Raw genomic sequence first — 17,394 nt, forward strand, 5'->3', positions numbered from 1 at the left:
ATAGTTTCGTGTTTCAAAGCTCCTCATAGAGTTGCTGTCATAGCAACGGGTCCGTAAGCTTAAACCTGCTCGGGATGAGGCCTATTTTGTGTATCCTAAACAGGATTGAGTGGAGCTAATACGGAAAGTCTGTCGCAGTCGTCTTCTCCTTTTCTACGAGGGTATGATTAACTATATAAAAAACAAATTCAACTCGTAATATAATAAAAGACTGAATCGGCTATGTGCTTTTATAAACATTGAATGTTGTACAATTTGTTTTTGTGCAACAGCAGTTTTTATTATTATTCTTAATTGAATGACTGAAGACAAACATGCTTGGGACCATATTCATTTTAAGTTTATTTTAAATTTCCTGTACAAAAGACAGCAATCAGTAATCTTTAACCAGCAGTAATAGATGTTATGTACAATAAAGAATGTTACTCATTGTGAAATAAGTTCCCTTTGAAGAAACTCATAGTTTTAAGTTTAGTCTTCCTTAGATTGTCAAGTTCAATGTCGTGGTTTCTTTACTGTCCTGTGTATTAGAAACAGTTGCACTTTTGATTGAAACTTAACATTAAATACTCACTTACTGCACCTACTTAATTTACCACAAGTGTTGGTGTATTATCCACAACTCTACGAAAGAGAGGAAAACACCATCTTACAATAAACGTTCATTTAGCAGTAATGAAAGTGTTGCATTAGCTGTGGGTTTAAGGAAGAGCAGCTGCTCCATAGATGATCTGTATCAGTTTATATTAAACCCAAGAGCCTGCAAGGTCATCATATTAAGATGCAGGACCACCACCTGTTTATTTATTTTGCTTTTTTGGTTGCTGTTATAAACACACAAATGCAGCATTTAACTATTTTTAAGAGAATAAAAGTAATTTAGGAGCATCAAAGAATCAATAGTTAAAGATATTAAATATTATGTTTAAGAATGTTATTTACATTATGTAGAATGATTTTATGTAGAAAACAGTGATCACAAAAAATAGCTTTAATTGGTTTTGCAAATGCAGCACCATAACTTTTAAGTACACATGTGACCTAAAGGGATTCACACAAAAATAATTTTCTTATCCTCATGTTGTTCTACTTCTACATTTAATTTTTTCTGATGAACACAAAAGAAAATATTTAGGTGATGGTAAAATAACACATCGGATTGTAACCATTGACTTTCATGGTAGGAAAACAAATATTATGGAAGCATTTTGATAAATGATCACACAGTTGACCATACCCACTGAATTCCATCGCATTTGTTTTTCTACTATGGAAGTCAATGGTTACAATCAACTGTGTGCTTATCATCATTTATCATAATATCTCCTTTTATGTTCATCAGAAAAAAAATTAAATTTATACAAGTTTAAAACAACATGAGAATGAGAAAATGACTGAATTTTCATTTTTGGGTGAACTATCCCTTTAAGCCAATGCATCAAATTACACAGCAAAATCAGTGTTAAATGTACACTGCTGGTGTATATAACACCAGGTCTGGTGGTACCCATATAAACACCAGCAGTGTACATTTAACACTGGTGATTTAGCTGTGTACCCATTCAAAATTAATATAGTGGCTTTACTACCTCACCTGATCTTTTTACACCTCACCAAAACTTTGCAGAAGTTGTCATTACATAACATTGTACTCCCCAGCATTCCCTCCAAACCAAATCAAATGTAAGAAAAATAGAATAAACACAAATTGGTTTATATTCATTATATAATGCATTGTTAGATTGATGCTGCATGTTGTTAAGACCTGAAAAATAGCCTTAGTTTTAGCACAAAATAAAAAAAAAATTATGCAAAAGTGGGAAAAATGTCAAGGTTGAAATACAAGCAATATAGCACTGATATCTGCTGACTGATGTATAAAAAAGTTAGTTCACTTACCTACCTAGCCTCATTAACAAATGTTAAGAAAAAAAAAACACATTAGGCTAATTATGAGAAAAGCACTGCTTATGAGAAAACCATGCGCTATAGCAATTGCTGTAGATAGAGCCATACTCTATTTTTTAATGAGAAATAGTAAATGTTGAGACAATTCACCAAACACAGAAAATATAATCTTATCAAATTTACTTCATAAGATTCTTGCTGGACAATACTGACTTTTTAGCAGGAAAATAAAAAAGCTTTGAAAAGCAATCAAAACAAACTGATTTGTTAAACGCACTTTTTATCAGTGGCTTCATAAACATCCTTCACATAATTTCACAGGGATGTTAACAAAAACATTTTAAACTTTTTTTTTACCAGAACACTACATATTACTGACTAGAAAACTGAAACAAAATGGTAGCTTGGAAACTAATATAAAACAGTATAAATAATACAGATACAATACTGTATTTAACCTACACCAATGAAATAGCAGAATATTTGAAACCAAGTGTATTTTAAGAAATAGTTACAACTGATAGTATTCATCTACAGTAAAGCAACATTTAATCTGGAAATTCTGAGAAAATCAGAAAGAAAAAAAATGACAAGAAAACAGGTCTTCTACTTGCACATGCCTTTAAAAACACAGAATTTGTATTTATGTTGAGACAACAAGAACAAATTGCACCAATTCTTTTGATGCTATATTCTACATGCATATTTACACAAACACAACCTGAATCTTCCTGGTGCCAATCGGTCTCCCATTTAATTCTTGAAGAGCGGTGAGTGCTTCTCTGTGGGTTTCGAACAATACTGTGGCACAACGTCTGGGAGCTCCATTTCTATCATACAGCAATGAGGCCGATCCTGGAATCACTCTGTATCCATAGCAGAAGTCATAAATCTCATCGATCCTTATCTGGGAGGGCAGATTGAGCAATTTAATACATGTTGGTCCATCAAACTGTTGGTCAGGTGATCCGTAACGCTGATTGCCGTTACCCTCCGGTCCCGCTCTAAATGCATTATTACGCTGAAAATTAGGCTCAAAGGAGTCACCTCCAAAACTGGGCTGCATATTACAATCATCAGGGCGCATCTGGGCATTAGAAAACCCTGGACCATCATTGAAAACTTCTTCCGGTCTCTGAAAGTTCTGTACCTGTGGGTTAATCACCGGTTGGTCATTTAAACCAAATTCACGCATTTGGCTCAATGTAATGCACTTTAGCATGACTTCTGATCCAAGAAACCCCTGTCCATTTAGGGACTGAGCCATTGCAGCCTCCTTCTCAGACTGAAAGATCACCAAAGCCTCACCAAGCCCAGCTCCTCTTTCATCACGCAATAAAGTAACCCTATCCTCAGAGAGCGCAAATCCATGGAAGAAGTCCATAATCTCCACTTTCCGAACATCAAAGGGCAGATTGCGCACGTAGACGCACCTCATCTCTGAATCTGGAGCTCTTCTTGAAGATTGGGGCATTTCAGCCGACCGCCTCTGCCCTCTGGTGTCCTTGCCCACATCAACGGAGGATTCCAACATGGCTACCATTTTTTCCTTGGAGACAGGCGACACGTAAACAACCCGAGTCTGCAAAATTTCCTTATGATGAGCCAAGCCAGCACAATAATCGGTAAGATTTCTAAACACCACAATGGCCGATTTGGTTCTATCGTCCTGCTTTTGAGCAAAGATAATAATTTGGTCATCCTTCAAAGACAGCGGATTAAGTAATGCCCTCAAATCTCGCTTTTCAATTCCATACGTCAAGTTTTCAAACAAAACACAGTATTCTTCACGGGAGGGGGAACGAGACCGTGACCGGTAGGAAACAGGAGACTTAGATCTCGTACGATCTACGGACTGTCTCTTTCGGCTTTCTAGTCTAACAACGCCCCCTGCTTGCAGCCAATACTCCTCCGTGCATCTCGTTACTTGTATATACCGCGGTCCAATGTACTGTCGATCCCTCTTCAGACCTGCGATGGTGTCCTCTACGGTGACGAGTCTGACGAGAGCCTGTCCGTTAAATGTTCCACGGTTGTTCCTCAGAAAGAGAATATCATCGATTTGTAACCCATCGAAAAAGGTACGAACGTCTACCTTCGTCGCGGAGAACGGCATGCCGGTCAACTTCAGATAAACATCATCCTTCGTAGACACAGACCCTTCTCTCTGGCCTCGCTTTTCACCGAACGAAGATGGAGATGGTCTATTTCTCAACTCTTGATGATCTCCCCTTCGCACATCTGGTCTCAAGTCTTTATTGAACTGCTGAGGACCTGTTTCCACAGGTCTTTTGACACCCTCCTTGTACATCCCCCTGCCTTTTAACTCAGACCGTCTAGTGCTTTCCTCGAGAAGATTCTGCATTTCTGTCTTGCTACTCAGAAGCAAGTTAACAGGTGAGCCCTTTATGCAGCCCCCCGAGCGGGTCATGGCCCGTCTCGCATCTTCATCGGATGCAAATATTATGAACGCTTCCTCAAGGTCCCCACCAATAATATGAACCCCACCATCGGGGATTCTGAGCCCAGTGAAGAAATTGCGAATGTCCTCAGAACCAGCCGTGATTCTGAGCCCCTGTAATCGGATGACCACAGCCATGATGAAGCACACACAACAGCACCTGTAGACAGAAGGGGCACATAGAGTTTGCATTATAGCTGACAAAACCGTTGCCTCCACATCAAAACATTGAAAAAGCTCCCAAATATGCTTTGCGAACCAAGAACGACCACGTTTTGTTGTGCAACACAAACCTCCCACAAGCCAATCTAGCCAGGAACAACCAGTTTGTATCCAGTAACAACGTCGGTTGATCCACGAAGAAACAACTTCACCCGGCAAACATCATACTTTTGAAATTAACAGGAAAGACTAGTTTTCCAGCTTGTCAAACTTTACATGTGCATCATGTGAAAACTCCTTTTACAACTAAAGCTGGCGCCACTATCAGAGAAATGACAACCATGATTGTTTCTCACGTTTAAATATGCTCTTATAATTAATAATATCTGCCGTTTCAAAATTCCCATTCCAATCCATAGAGACAGCAACAAAGAACATTAGGGTAAAACTGTTTGCAATGGATTACAGCAACTCAAATCTATTCAAGTACTTAAAATAATAAAAACACACACTATAAGCTACTGCTACAGTCACTCAACACACACAATAAAACCGCAGCTCAGTAAATTTAAAAACGCATCAATTTCATATCACCTGCACCCATCATTTCATCATCAATGTTTGAAATCTTTCTTAGATAACCATTTCTCCAAATACTAATGGGAAATAAAAGGAAAAAAAAACCCGTGACCTTGCTTACTGTATTGTGGCATCTTGTTTAAGAAAAAAATGACAATTAAAGACATCCGGTATCTTTAGCAACCGTGTTTGCTTTCTATCAGGTCAAACATTTTAAAAAATGCATTAGTGTTAAATGACAATACTGTAGGATTTTATTCAGAAATAGAAACACATGCTATCTTCCTACGCGGTTTTTAATCACACATCTACCACAAAAGAAACATTAGCCTACAAAGGTTCAACCGACTTCCGCCAAACGCAACAGCCAAACAATTCAACCGTGTTGAGTTTAACGATGCATAACATGAGAAGCATGTTTGATAACTGTTACACATTGCGCGATTCTGCAAAATATTATATATAAATCTGAGATGATAAACGAGCAAGATAAAAACTAAAGCTACTTTCGATATCGGCCACGCTAAAATGATACGTTAGGCCCAGAATATGACAGGCACAACATTTACCAACTTACACAAAATAAAGGAAATATCACTCTTCTCCAATCATAAACGAATGCGAAATTTAACCAATTTAGATGTCGTCTGTCCGATTTCCACCGTGTCAAAACAAAAACTTCGTTATTTTATATCACCAGTGAGGACATATCATGAATAAAGCTTCTGGGTTTCTAGCGCCATCTGTAGACTACGGAAGCCTGTAGGCGCCAGAAAAGACTGAAACCGCGAATTTACATAGTATGGCTGATCATTCTAGAAAATGCAAAGCGAAGCCCTTTGTCCAGCTAATGAGAGAGAGAGAGAGAGAGAGAGAGAGAGAGAGAGAGAAGAACACCTACTAATGCATGCAGGGCTGAATTAGGCAGATATCCCCTAATAATACACATCCAAAAACGCTCCCTTAAATTCTGGTCACACTTAAACTCAAGTCCCCCGAACACACTTCAATATGAAGCCCTTAAAACCCAAGAGAAGAGACCTAAAACCAGTCCCATCTGTCAACTGGCTCTAAAACTCCAGACCAGCACTAATGAACGCAAACAAACCACAATAAACCAAATCATTAAAGAAAGTCAAACTTTATATTTGGATCATTGGGATAATGAAAGTAAAAACCAAAGTAAACTAGAATGTTATCGGGCACTAAACAGAAAATACAGTCTGTCAGAATATCTCTCCACAGTTAGAGATGTAAAGCAGAGACGAATCCTCACTAAATACAGACTCAGTGATCACAGTCTGGCAATAGAGAAAGGCCGACATAGACAAACATGGCTCCCAAAAGAAGAGCGAATCTGTGTCCATTGTGACAGTGGCGAGATCGAGACAGAGACACACTTTCTCCTTTACTGTGGTAAATATAAAGAGCTTAGAGAAAAACACTTTGACAAAATCTCAAAGCTCATACCAGAGTTTCATAGCTCTTCAGACTCAGATCAAATGAAGATGTTACTGGGGGAAGACAGACACCCATCAGTTGCTGCTAAATTCATTTATCAGTTACACACCATCAGAAATAATCCACAGCCCTGATCTTGTACAGTACTTTTATTTTACCTCTCATGTGCCTCCATAAATGTACATTTGTATACTTCATATGTTTATATTTCAAAGTCTACTTTATATTGTAAATATCCTCTGATTCTATTTTATTTTATTTTGCAGTAGTACTTCATCCATCACCCAGCACCTTAGCTTAACTGCACCTTAATGTTTGTTAATATTGTGTTATTGTATGTTTCTCGTTTTATGTATAATGCTTTGGCAATATTGTAAGTGACACAATCATGCCAATAAAGTTCTTTAAATTGAAAATTGAAATTGAGAGAGAGAGAGAGAGAGAGAGAGAGAGAGAGAGAGAGAGAGAGAGAGAGAGAGAGAGAGAGAGAGAGAGAGAGAGAGAGAGAGAGAGAGAGAGAGAGAGAGAGAGAGAGAGAGTGTAATGAATGAAATCCCAACATAAACACACACGTTTACAAACACTTGCAAAGCGTTATACAATTATGTGGGTATGATAAATGATTGCTATGGTAAACTATTCAATATTTACACTGAATACCCAGGACCAGGAATAATAATTTGTTTTTAACAAATAAATGAGATTACCTAAAGAAAAGTTTAAAAGGAATGAAACTAAATTAACAAACATAAGAAAAATATTTTGTTTCCAGCAGACGCTTAATGCATTAATAAGTGCAAACAAGATTTATGTTAAGCTACGAGACAGAAGCAGACCAGTAAAAAAGAAATTAATTTTCATTCACATAAATAAATTAAAATATTTTTTTGGTCAGCAAGTTGACCAATTCATCAAGTGTGGGTCATTTACAGATAAGAAGACTTGCACTTTGTACCCAAAACAGAATGTCAGAAAGTTACCCACTAATCCCTACAAGAAGTCAAGAGCCAGGACTTAAGTAGAGCTTAAATATATTGGGCAAGTAAATTTCACTCTGTATCTCACTCAAACTAGTTTTTCAAAGTTTGTCTTCTTATGTGACTGCTATGGTGCTCACAATGGCATTTGCCTTAACTCAAACTGTAGTGGCAATGCTCCCCTTTGTAAGCCACTCCCACCTTCCCCCTTTCTTTGAACTAAACAATACAGCAACAAATCAAAGAGTCTATGACAAGGGAAATACTTGAATTATTCCTTGGATCTGATATGATAAAATACTGCTTTTCCTTCCTTTTCTGTTATTATAAATCAACACATCTTAGTCGAACAATGTTTTAACTAGAATTAGAAAGAAACCATTAAAATAAAAAAAATCAATTCAGTTTTGTGATCTGGCTTGTTTTTATGATGGGAGAGATGGTGTATGTGCCCATTCCAAAAAAGTTCATGACAGGAAGATGATACAAAAGGTTGCATAACAGTAACGACATATTAGTTACTAATGCTGTGAATATCTAAAGTCATTTATTAATACTGCAGACAAATTGTAATGTGACAATAATCCATTTAAAAGCAAGCAAACAAATAAGCTAAAATACAATTACATGTTTTGTTAAATATTACAAGTCCTCACAATGTGTCTATTTGCAAAGCAATTAACACTTCATTAAAGGGATAGTTCACCCAAAAATGAAGATTTTGTCATTATTTACTCACTTTTACGTTGTTACAAACCTGTAAAAATGTATTTGTTCTGATGAACACAAAGAAAGATATTTTGAGGAATATTGTTCATAAGCCCCATTCACTTACAGAGTAGGATAAAATAATACTATGGAGGTTAATGGGACTCATGGACGGTTTGGTTGCAAACATTCCTCAAAATATCTTTCTTTGTGTTCATCAGAATAAAAATGTTATATAGGTGTGTATCAACATAAAAGTGAATAAATAAAAGTAAAAATAATAAAAATAAAGACTGATTTTACTTGCAGTGTTATCGTTCCTTCCCAAACCTTATCAAGGGTAATGTTTTTAAATGAGACAATTTTATTTTAAGATTATATTTCCATATCAATTAACTATTATCTTTCTCCAAACTTATAGTTTAACCTTAAGCTATGGCTGTGCTCTTAGTAAGACATGAAGGCCTTTATGTTCTTCACGTTATCTCATTAGAAACATTTTGAAACGTCTTAAAGCTGCTTTTATCACACCATCTCTCTTTCATCAAACATATTTAGTTCCCCATCTATTATACCGGACGATGTCGTAATTAAACAAAGACCCCCAAATCCTCGTTTCGCCACCAGTCCCTCTGGGCAGCAATGCATGTTGACCTCTTTCACTGTTGTAGCGCGGAGAGAGGAGGAGCCGCAACCGGTGCATCGCATATCGACTCCAGCGGATAATCTGAGGCTGTCCCACACCATGAAACAAAAAGGATGTTGCCCTTTACAGCTCGCTTCGTACTGATCAAATGGTACAGAGGTTTCGTCCAATGGGTCTTCATTTGAACACCGTGGACCGAGCATTAAATGAAAGCATTTGGAATTAGCAGCAGGGTATCTTACACCGGGCGAATAGTGTTTTCCAGAGAGCAGTTTGTTGGCTGGCCCGTGTGGATTTGACGTCTGTGTGCTGCTGGATGTTTAGGGGAAATAAGGTTGCCGTCGTTGTCCTAGAAGATGGACAGCTTAAACGAACTGGAGAAGTATACGAAGTAAGTATTTTGCCGCCTTTTTCAGTTTCTTTTGGCTCACAAACCATACCCAAACGAAAGCATACATGCAACAATTTTACCCAGTTAGCCATCGAGCTACCTAGTTAGAGGTAATAGTAACGTTAGTGCTAACTCGCTAACCGACCGTCTACGGTGGCCCTGGTACATGGAAAAAAATAAACACAGGTCAAACTATAATTTTCGTTTTGGAGAGCAAACATTAACAGTCGATCATTTAAGGTTAACGTAGAGGTTAGTTTATGATAAACAAGCAAAGACTTGAATGTTGACTGCTCACCCTGTAACTAGCCTGTGTGAGCTCTGAGGACCGATCAATAACACATTTAATAAATGCAGTTAGGATCCATTTATATAAACTATTTTTTAAATTCACAGTGAGTATTAAAATGTGATTAGACATTACGGTGGTATCAAAGTGGTTTGTATACAGTGGAAAAACACTAAAGACAGATGAAGCGTGGCCTCCGTGTAGGCCTCGAATCCACGGGCTACATTTTTTAGCTGCCCGCGGTTAAGTACTGAAGGATCTCTCGAGCTGCCATAACTAACCAGACAGTCAGTACTTAAGAACCAAACTCTGTGTTATTCAAATACTTTTGCTGTTGACATTTTTGTAAATATTGTAATCTACATCAATAACTTAACCGAGATAAACAACTGAGTAAAATGGCTATGTTGTCCAAACAAATGTCACCCCACATGCTGCAGATAACGTTAGCTCCTCTGCACTATGCAAGTTCTCTTTTCCAAAACGTTGTAATTTCGTTTAAATTCAGTTAAGTGTTTACTATAACTAAAACACAAGGTGTATATAATGTTATTTCAGAGCACAAAGTGTGCTTATTGTTATTGTTGATCACAGTCTTTAACCTTTCACACTCAAACAAAAGGCATTTTGTCTGCTGAAACAGATAAGTACTCTTCCCTCCACTTCTGTCTGCTGCAACAAGTACAGTGTTAAAGCTGACCATTTGAACGCTGTTACTTTCAAGTCTTTCTTCTCAAAACATATCAAAGTCTAGTCTTTATCGGTTAACTGTAAACCATTTTTAGTTGCATAGTTCACCATATTAAGCTTCTTTGTGTGCAGGGTTACAACTTGGAGATCTTCCAAACAAATAGTGTGTTTTAACAACAATATATCCTGAGGTTTCAAATATACATATTTACGGACAAATACATTTCCATTAGGATATGTACAATGACTGAACACAGTTGTGTTGTCTCTTATCCATAGGTGTGACATCACACAGGAGAGCATACTACTCTGAATTTGGTTGCTCCAGTGTTGCAGCTTTCTTCAAGCTGCCCAGCGTCAAATCTGCCTTAAAATGGATGCTCTGTTGAATCCCGAGCTCAGGTACTTCCTCAAGTGCAGCTGATTGTGTTATTGTTGTCCAATACAGTGCAATGTACACAATTATTTAATAAAGCATTCTTTTTAGGATGTTGGAAATGTGGCCTTGCCACTAGTGTGGTAGCTTTAAGTTTCATATATGTTTTTAGAGTTTTCATTCATTCAGCATAGTTCGAATTTTGATGCCCAATTAGACATAAGCTGATATATCTTTAGCTCCTTTTGTCGACGGACAGAATGCAAGAATGTTAAGCCATGCTTCACTGCAGTAGTAATACAGGTTCTCCAGTTCCATGCTAAATTTGGTTTCGCACCATTAAGGTATTTGAAATAACCAGGCATAAGACGTTATGAAACTTATTTCACTTTGCAGAAAAATGTTTTGAGGGGTGATTGGGGGGTCATTTTACACAGTAACGTTAGCTCAGTGTTGTACTTAATATGCTTTAACTATGATTTGAACCAAAGTAATTTACGTGTTTATTTTGCTTGTTATCAGAAATAATCTAATCTACTTTAGAGATACTGCTTGTTTATGTTGTTGCCACTGAAACGGCAGAATATAATACTGCAGAATATCTTGAACATGTGTTAGAGGGCTACCTGCGTCTTTACAAACTTTTTGTTTGAATATGAATATGTTTTTAAATGATCTTCTTCATACAAGCAGTGCACATCTTGCTTTACATTTAAGAGCAGTATTTGTGCATGCATTCATGATTTAAGTTTTATTTGAGTTCTACCAGTGAGTATCATTGGGACTATATTTTGTGACAACATTGTTTGAACATATTGTTACTAAATATGTCTTATACAACAATGTTTTGGATATATTTGAACCCATAAGCATTGCTAAAAATGCCTAAAAAAGACACAAATTGTGTTTGAAGCTGTGTTTAATGTATCTTAAAAGGCTTGACATTTTTCAAATCACAAGAATCTCATCTTTCCAAAGATATGTGACATGTTTAGCTTTTGTCTTTGAGTTGTTGTATGTCATGACGTCTTCTGTCAAATAATGCAGTGCTTCGTCCAAGTACATTGAAACTTTAAGGGGTTAATAGTGTTAATAACATTTTGGCTAAATAATATTTCAATTTGGGTCATGGAAGATATTGCCAATTTAAAATATATAAAATATCACCTATAAATCTTACAGAAGGTCTGTAAAAACAGACTCATGAGAAGCCTCCCATTTATTACTACAATAATTGTATGTGACTCCAATATGAAGTTCAGAGGGTGAACAAGTCTCAGTTTGTAGTATTTTGTTCTACATTAAATTTACTTGACTAATATTCTGTTTTTTATGCTGTTCTTTTCAGGGAGGATGTAAAAGATTGTTCGGTAAGTCTTTTACAAAGACTATGTACAAAGCAATTGTTTATTATATTGTGTTTGCAATCTGAAATATTAAGCAAATGTAGTTTAGTCATCATTGTGTTTTACTAACGAAATACTTCTTCACTCTTTATCACTAGATCAAGGTTGAAAACCTCTCGAAGCACGTCATATTCAAAGGTCTTGCCCCTAGGGTTGTATTGACAAACCATCTCCTGCCCAAAGGAACCAAGTCAAAAGTAAACCTTGAGGAACAGGGCCGACAGAAGATCTCCTTCAGCTTTACGCAGACTAAGAAGCCACGTCAGAATGTATTTTTAGCCCCCCCAAGCCTGGAGAAGAGCGAGCATTCATCTCCAGTGCAAGCTGGGACTGTACCCACTTCAGATCTAGCGGGACACAGTAAGGAAATCAAAAATGTGGATGTCAATTGTTCTGTTGTTGCCGCAGCAGTGAGGGAGTCCCAGACAACACATTCTCCAGTATCCTTTCCAGTCAAATCAAAACAGGATCTTGGAAAGATCCATTTTAAGAAACAGATTATCAGCATTACTGTTGCAGAGGGTAACTCCAATGTCAGCACTGCCCCAGGTGAGATTTCAAAGCCTGTAGTTCCATCAAGCTCAGTCAGAACTAGATCTTCATCCAAGGTTGAAACTGAAACCTTATTGCGACAGTCACACAAGAACTCTGTCATTGATAGTTCCTCTGAAAAAGCTATTTTCAAAGAGGGAAACCCTCAGGAGAAATCAGATTCATGCCTTAAGGACGTTGTTTCTTCCCATATTGGGAAGGGAGATACCGATTCTTCCATCATTTCTGAGCATGAAGACAACAGAAAATCCCAGTCCCGATCAGACAGCACTCTTCCAGGTTCAGAGTCTGAAGGAAAGACTTCTAGCCGAAGGTCTAGTGACAGGAAAAATACAGCAAAATCTGAAGGTCAGAGTAATGAAACGAAAAGGTCCTCTAATTCCAAAACTGAGGAATGTGAAAAATCAAGGTCTGACCGAAAGGAAGATGAAAAGGGTTTGAGTCGTTCCAAGTCTGAGCGTGAGTCCAGGCACATGTCTACAAGATCATCTCGTTCTGAAAGAGACAGGAGGAGGACCAAAAGTCGGTCGCGGTCTAGATCCCGAAGCTGTCGAACTAGTTCTTATTCCAGGTCTGAGAGGTCAAGGAGCGATAGACAGTTAAGGTCAGATAGGTCACATTATCATGATTCTGATAGAAGGTTTCATCGAAGTTCTCCTCACCGTGAAAGGAGAAACTCACGTTCTCGAGGCGATGGCAGGTCTCGTGACAGCTCCGACTCAGAAGAGGACCACAGGCGGATGAGGACTCGAGGTAGCGACTCAAGCCGATCATCCAATTACTCTAGCTCACAAAAAGACTCGAAATCAATTGCGCACTCCAGATCCCATAGGGACACAAAAACAACAGATTGTTCTCGATCAACAGAGTCAGACAAAAGAAGTCATTCAAAATCAGAACGATCTCATGGAAAAAGTGGTGACTCTGAATCCAACAAAAAGAGCTCTCTGGAAGCAGTGGGTGTTCACAGAACATCTAGCACCCAGTCAAAATCAGAGATCAATACTAAAACCTCAGATTCCAACCCAGCTACCTCATCAAGAACATCAGAAAAGAAGGTCCAGAAAAACAGTGGCAGCTCTGACTCTGATGAAGAGCATAGAAAAAAATCTCAGTCACAAGGGTCAGACAAGTCTTCTGGTTCCGGTAGTTCATCATACAAAAAAACAGATCACAAGACTTTTAATAATGGAACAGACAGACAATCAACTGACAGGTTAAGTAAAAATACGAAGCAGTCACATTTAGGATCCAGTCAAATTATTCCGCAGAGGGAATGCAAAGTTTATGTTGAACCTCTGTGTGATTACTTGGCTCAGTCTAAATCTAAAAGTTCTCAAGAAACGCATGAAGCTACGCACAAAACAACAAATCAACAAGTTGAGCATCAATGTCCAAACCAAGATCTTAGTAACCTGGAACATTGCACAGATGAGAAGCAAAAGACAACGGAGATATTGAAAGAATCAAATTCTAGTAGTCTCAAAGTTGAAAGTTGCACTCTGATTGACAAAACTGAAATAAAGGATGAGACTCCAGTCCAAAGTGAATCTCTGACTGATGAAACGACTGAGACGGTTCTTGTGGTCCACACTCCAGACCAGGATCCAGTAGGATCACTGGCAGACTCTCTTTCTGTGAAAGAATCACCACCTGGAGAATGTTTGAAATTGAACACTAAATTGGATGGCTCATCATTAATTGTTAGTAACCTTAGTGTGCCTGTCACACAAAGTGCTGAATCTTGTGAAACCGATTCTAAGGAGCTTAGTTTAATATCTGAACAACCTAATAGTGGGACTGTGAAAAAAGATAATAGTGCTAGAAAATCAAGATGGGACATTGTTGGCCAAAACACTTTAGAATCTCAAAGCCCTGTGAAGATGTTAAATCCAGATATTGTCACCTCTGTGAAGGTCATTTCAGTGATGAAAATTGAGTTGAAAAATGAGACTAACCCTGATGGATCTGAAGTACATTCTGACAAATCTGTGGATGGGCTAAGAGATGTCACTTCTCTTGAATCTTTGGAAAAACCAAGTACTCCGTTGCCTGACCATGATACCCATCAAACGTGTGATGAACCTGTTGTAAATCTGTCTTGTGAAATTCCTGAATCAGAAAGTGCCCCTCTTGATCTTCATCCTAATTTAACGAATTCTGAAACAGTCAGTGTAGACAAACCAGTGACTGAAGCAGAAGACCCTGATTCTTTAAACCAAGATGCTAAAAGTCACAGCGATGACAGTGAGAGCGAAGATTCCGACTCCGATTCAGACGATGGACAGGTCTCTTTGAAACGACTACACTCTGTGGTGGTTGTGCCAAAAAATTCAACCATTGCTTTAGAGGCTAAAGATTTGAGTGATCCTTCTGGGTCTTCTGCATTTCCTGACCAGCAGCAAACACCTGATGCAGTTGAAGCCTTGAACAGGGAACCTGGTTATAGATTTAATTCTCAGTCAAACCTTGAGGAACCATCGACTCCACACTTTAAGGCCAGTGCACAAAGGGCCGATGATAAATGTCAATCTACTTCTCCTGGTGTGTCTTACCAATCGCAGAGCAACATGGTTGACAGCACCAGCCATTCAGAAGCCACCCATCACGTTGACACAAATTGGAGTGCCCAAGAACGACATGGTGTCTATTCCCAGATCAACCAAGCCTCTGTTCAGAACTTTGACAAGACTTGTAGACGACCTGAATCGGGTCATCATCAGTACCATGATCGACCAGATAGTTGGAATGGAAGAAGGGGAGGAAGACAACAGTATGATGATTCAGACTTTAGTGATGGGAAGAGTTGTAGTTTGGCCTGGGATTTCCACCAGTCAGAGCAGCCCAGCAGCACATTTCAGCAACCTGACAGCAGTCATGGTAACGAACGTCTGCCACAGCCAGGAACTGCTGTCTTTGAGGGTGGTAACAAACAAGGTCCGTGGGCTCAGCCTACTATCTCAAAAACCAGCAAATCAGTCAACACACATGTGCCTTCCCAGTATCATGATTCAGTCAACCAGATTCATCCAGACTCCCTGACCAATGACCATGATGAGGACTGCGAGGGAAGAGTAATGGGGATTAAGAGAGGATCCGTCCCAGATGCTGAACATCCAGGGTTTTCCCCATTTGTTCAAGCCAATGAGATAAGTAGCAACTGCAGCTTTACCACAGAGGGTCAACACATCTTGGAAGCTCCTAGAGAGGACAACCAAAAGCCTCATAGAGGAAGGGGTCCACCCAAGAAGAGACGTCAGGACTTTGAATCAGAATCAGATAATGAGGCAGATCCTGGGCTGGCCAGTAAAAGGGAATGTTTTGATGAGGGTTCAAGGAGTGCCAAAGATGGCAAGGAATCATCTGACCAAATTCAGGAGGTACGTCGCCCACTGCTTCGTCTAAAAAATTTTCGAGATCCAGCTGAGTGGAAGGATAAAGCAAAGCAGAAGAAAATGCCTCCTTACTTTGACCTTATTGAGGAGAATTTGTATCTGACAGAACGGTAAGTTTCTATTTTGCTTTGTAAGTTTCTATTTTGCTTTGTTACAGACAAAGCATTTATATTTATAAATTTTTTATAAAAGCATTTGAAATTACCTTTGTTTTTCATCAGCCAATTTGGCTCCAAAATTTAGATGTTACCTGCCATTCAAAGTTTTAGTTAGCCAACACAAAAATAACAAAACTAAAACAGATTATATATCTATGGGGAGGTTTCCCAGAGAGAGATTAGCTTAAGCCAGGACTAGGTCTTAGTTTAATTAGGAAATGAAACTAGTTTTAACAGTCATGCCTCACTAAAACTGTCACTTGTGGGCATTTTGAGGCAAAACAAAGGGCACTGATGTATTTTAAGATCTGTCAGTTCAAGTTGTTTTCAGTTTAGACAGCTCTTACATTTATTTTAGTCTAGGACTTGTCTAATCCCTGTTCAGGAAACCGCCCCTAAGTGAAATAATATATTGAAATAGATTAATTATTAAATCTCTATTACACACTATAAAAATTACAGCATAACCCCTAATTTGTTTACATCATATTTTTTATGTGAAATCAAGATTATAGATTAAGTTATTGCTGAAAATTGAAAGTTTACAATAGTGAGGCTTTGTAAGAATGCTATCACTGTGTAAAAATGGCCTTATTTAGGAGCACTGTCATGACAGAAATGGATAAAAATATTGGTCTGTGAAATTTAGCGAGTACCGTTTTAAGTAATTTAATTTGATGAACGGCCGTTAGCGATGTGCGGCCGATCGATCAGAGCATCCCTAAGGTGGAGCATCATTTATTTTTGATTTATATTTTTTCAGCTGCTTTTTTCTTTCGGTCAAACAAAATTTTACCTGAATCCGGTCATCATCAGTACCATGATCGACCAGATAGTTGGATCGGAAGAAGGGGAGGAATACAACAGTATGATGATTCAGACTTTAGTGATGGGAAGGGTTGTAGTTTGGCCTGAGATTTTTACCAGTCAGAGCAGCCCAAAATGTAGTTAGATATTAGATAGTAATATGCTCCTGAAATTTAACCCTTAAATTGCTAAGTTTTTAAATCCTAGTTTACATGAAATAAAATGATGCATGTGTGATCTCTTTCTTAACAGCAAGAAAAACAAATCTCATCGTGACATTAAAAGAATGCAGTGCGAATGTGCTGTCCTGTCAAGAGAAGAGCGAGCCCGAGGGATCATGGCGTGTGGAGAAGACTGTCTTAATCGCCTGCTAATGATTGAGTGGTATTTACTTTGCTACCACATTTTAATATTTGATTTCATGGAAG

At 38.2% G+C, this 17,394-nt stretch overlaps 2 protein-coding genes across 2 annotated transcripts in view; one reads left to right on the forward strand and one right to left on the reverse strand.

Moving 5' to 3' along the window:
• Positions 1-2,071: 2,071 nt before the first annotated feature.
• On the reverse strand, positions 2,072-5,874 carry rbm12bb (RNA binding motif protein 12Bb). The gene is made up of 2 exons (XM_065245982.2): positions 5,688-5,874; positions 2,072-4,529 (listed from the first exon to the last, which is right to left on the reverse strand). The coding sequence occupies exon 2, from the start codon at positions 4,505-4,507 to the stop codon at positions 2,615-2,617; it is 1,893 nt and encodes a 630-aa protein (XP_065102054.2). The 5' UTR covers positions 4,508-4,529; positions 5,688-5,874; the 3' UTR covers positions 2,072-2,614.
• Positions 5,875-8,915: 3,041 nt separating this feature from the next.
• Positions 8,916-17,394, forward strand: part of setd2 (SET domain containing 2, histone lysine methyltransferase) — a 32,492-nt gene continuing 24,013 nt past the window's right edge. The window contains exons 1-5 of the mRNA XM_073811639.1: positions 8,916-9,293; positions 10,552-10,674; positions 11,997-12,018; positions 12,153-16,111; positions 17,219-17,350. Coding sequence (XP_073667740.1) covers positions 10,646-10,674; positions 11,997-12,018; positions 12,153-16,111; positions 17,219-17,350 — 4,142 coding nt within the window. The 5' untranslated portion in view covers positions 8,916-9,293; positions 10,552-10,645. The remainder of the gene's footprint in view (positions 9,294-10,551; positions 10,675-11,996; positions 12,019-12,152; positions 16,112-17,218; positions 17,351-17,394) is intronic.

The sequence above is a fragment of the Paramisgurnus dabryanus genome, chromosome 13 (genome assembly GCF_030506205.2).
Source record: "Paramisgurnus dabryanus chromosome 13, PD_genome_1.1, whole genome shotgun sequence".
In the NCBI taxonomy this organism is placed as follows: Eukaryota; Metazoa; Chordata; class Actinopteri; order Cypriniformes; family Cobitidae; genus Paramisgurnus; species Paramisgurnus dabryanus.

Coding starts and splice junctions, on each gene's coding strand:
- rbm12bb (XM_065245982.2), bottom strand. CDS start 4,507: ATGGCTGTGGTCATCCGATTACAGGGGCTCAGAATCACGGCTGGTTCT.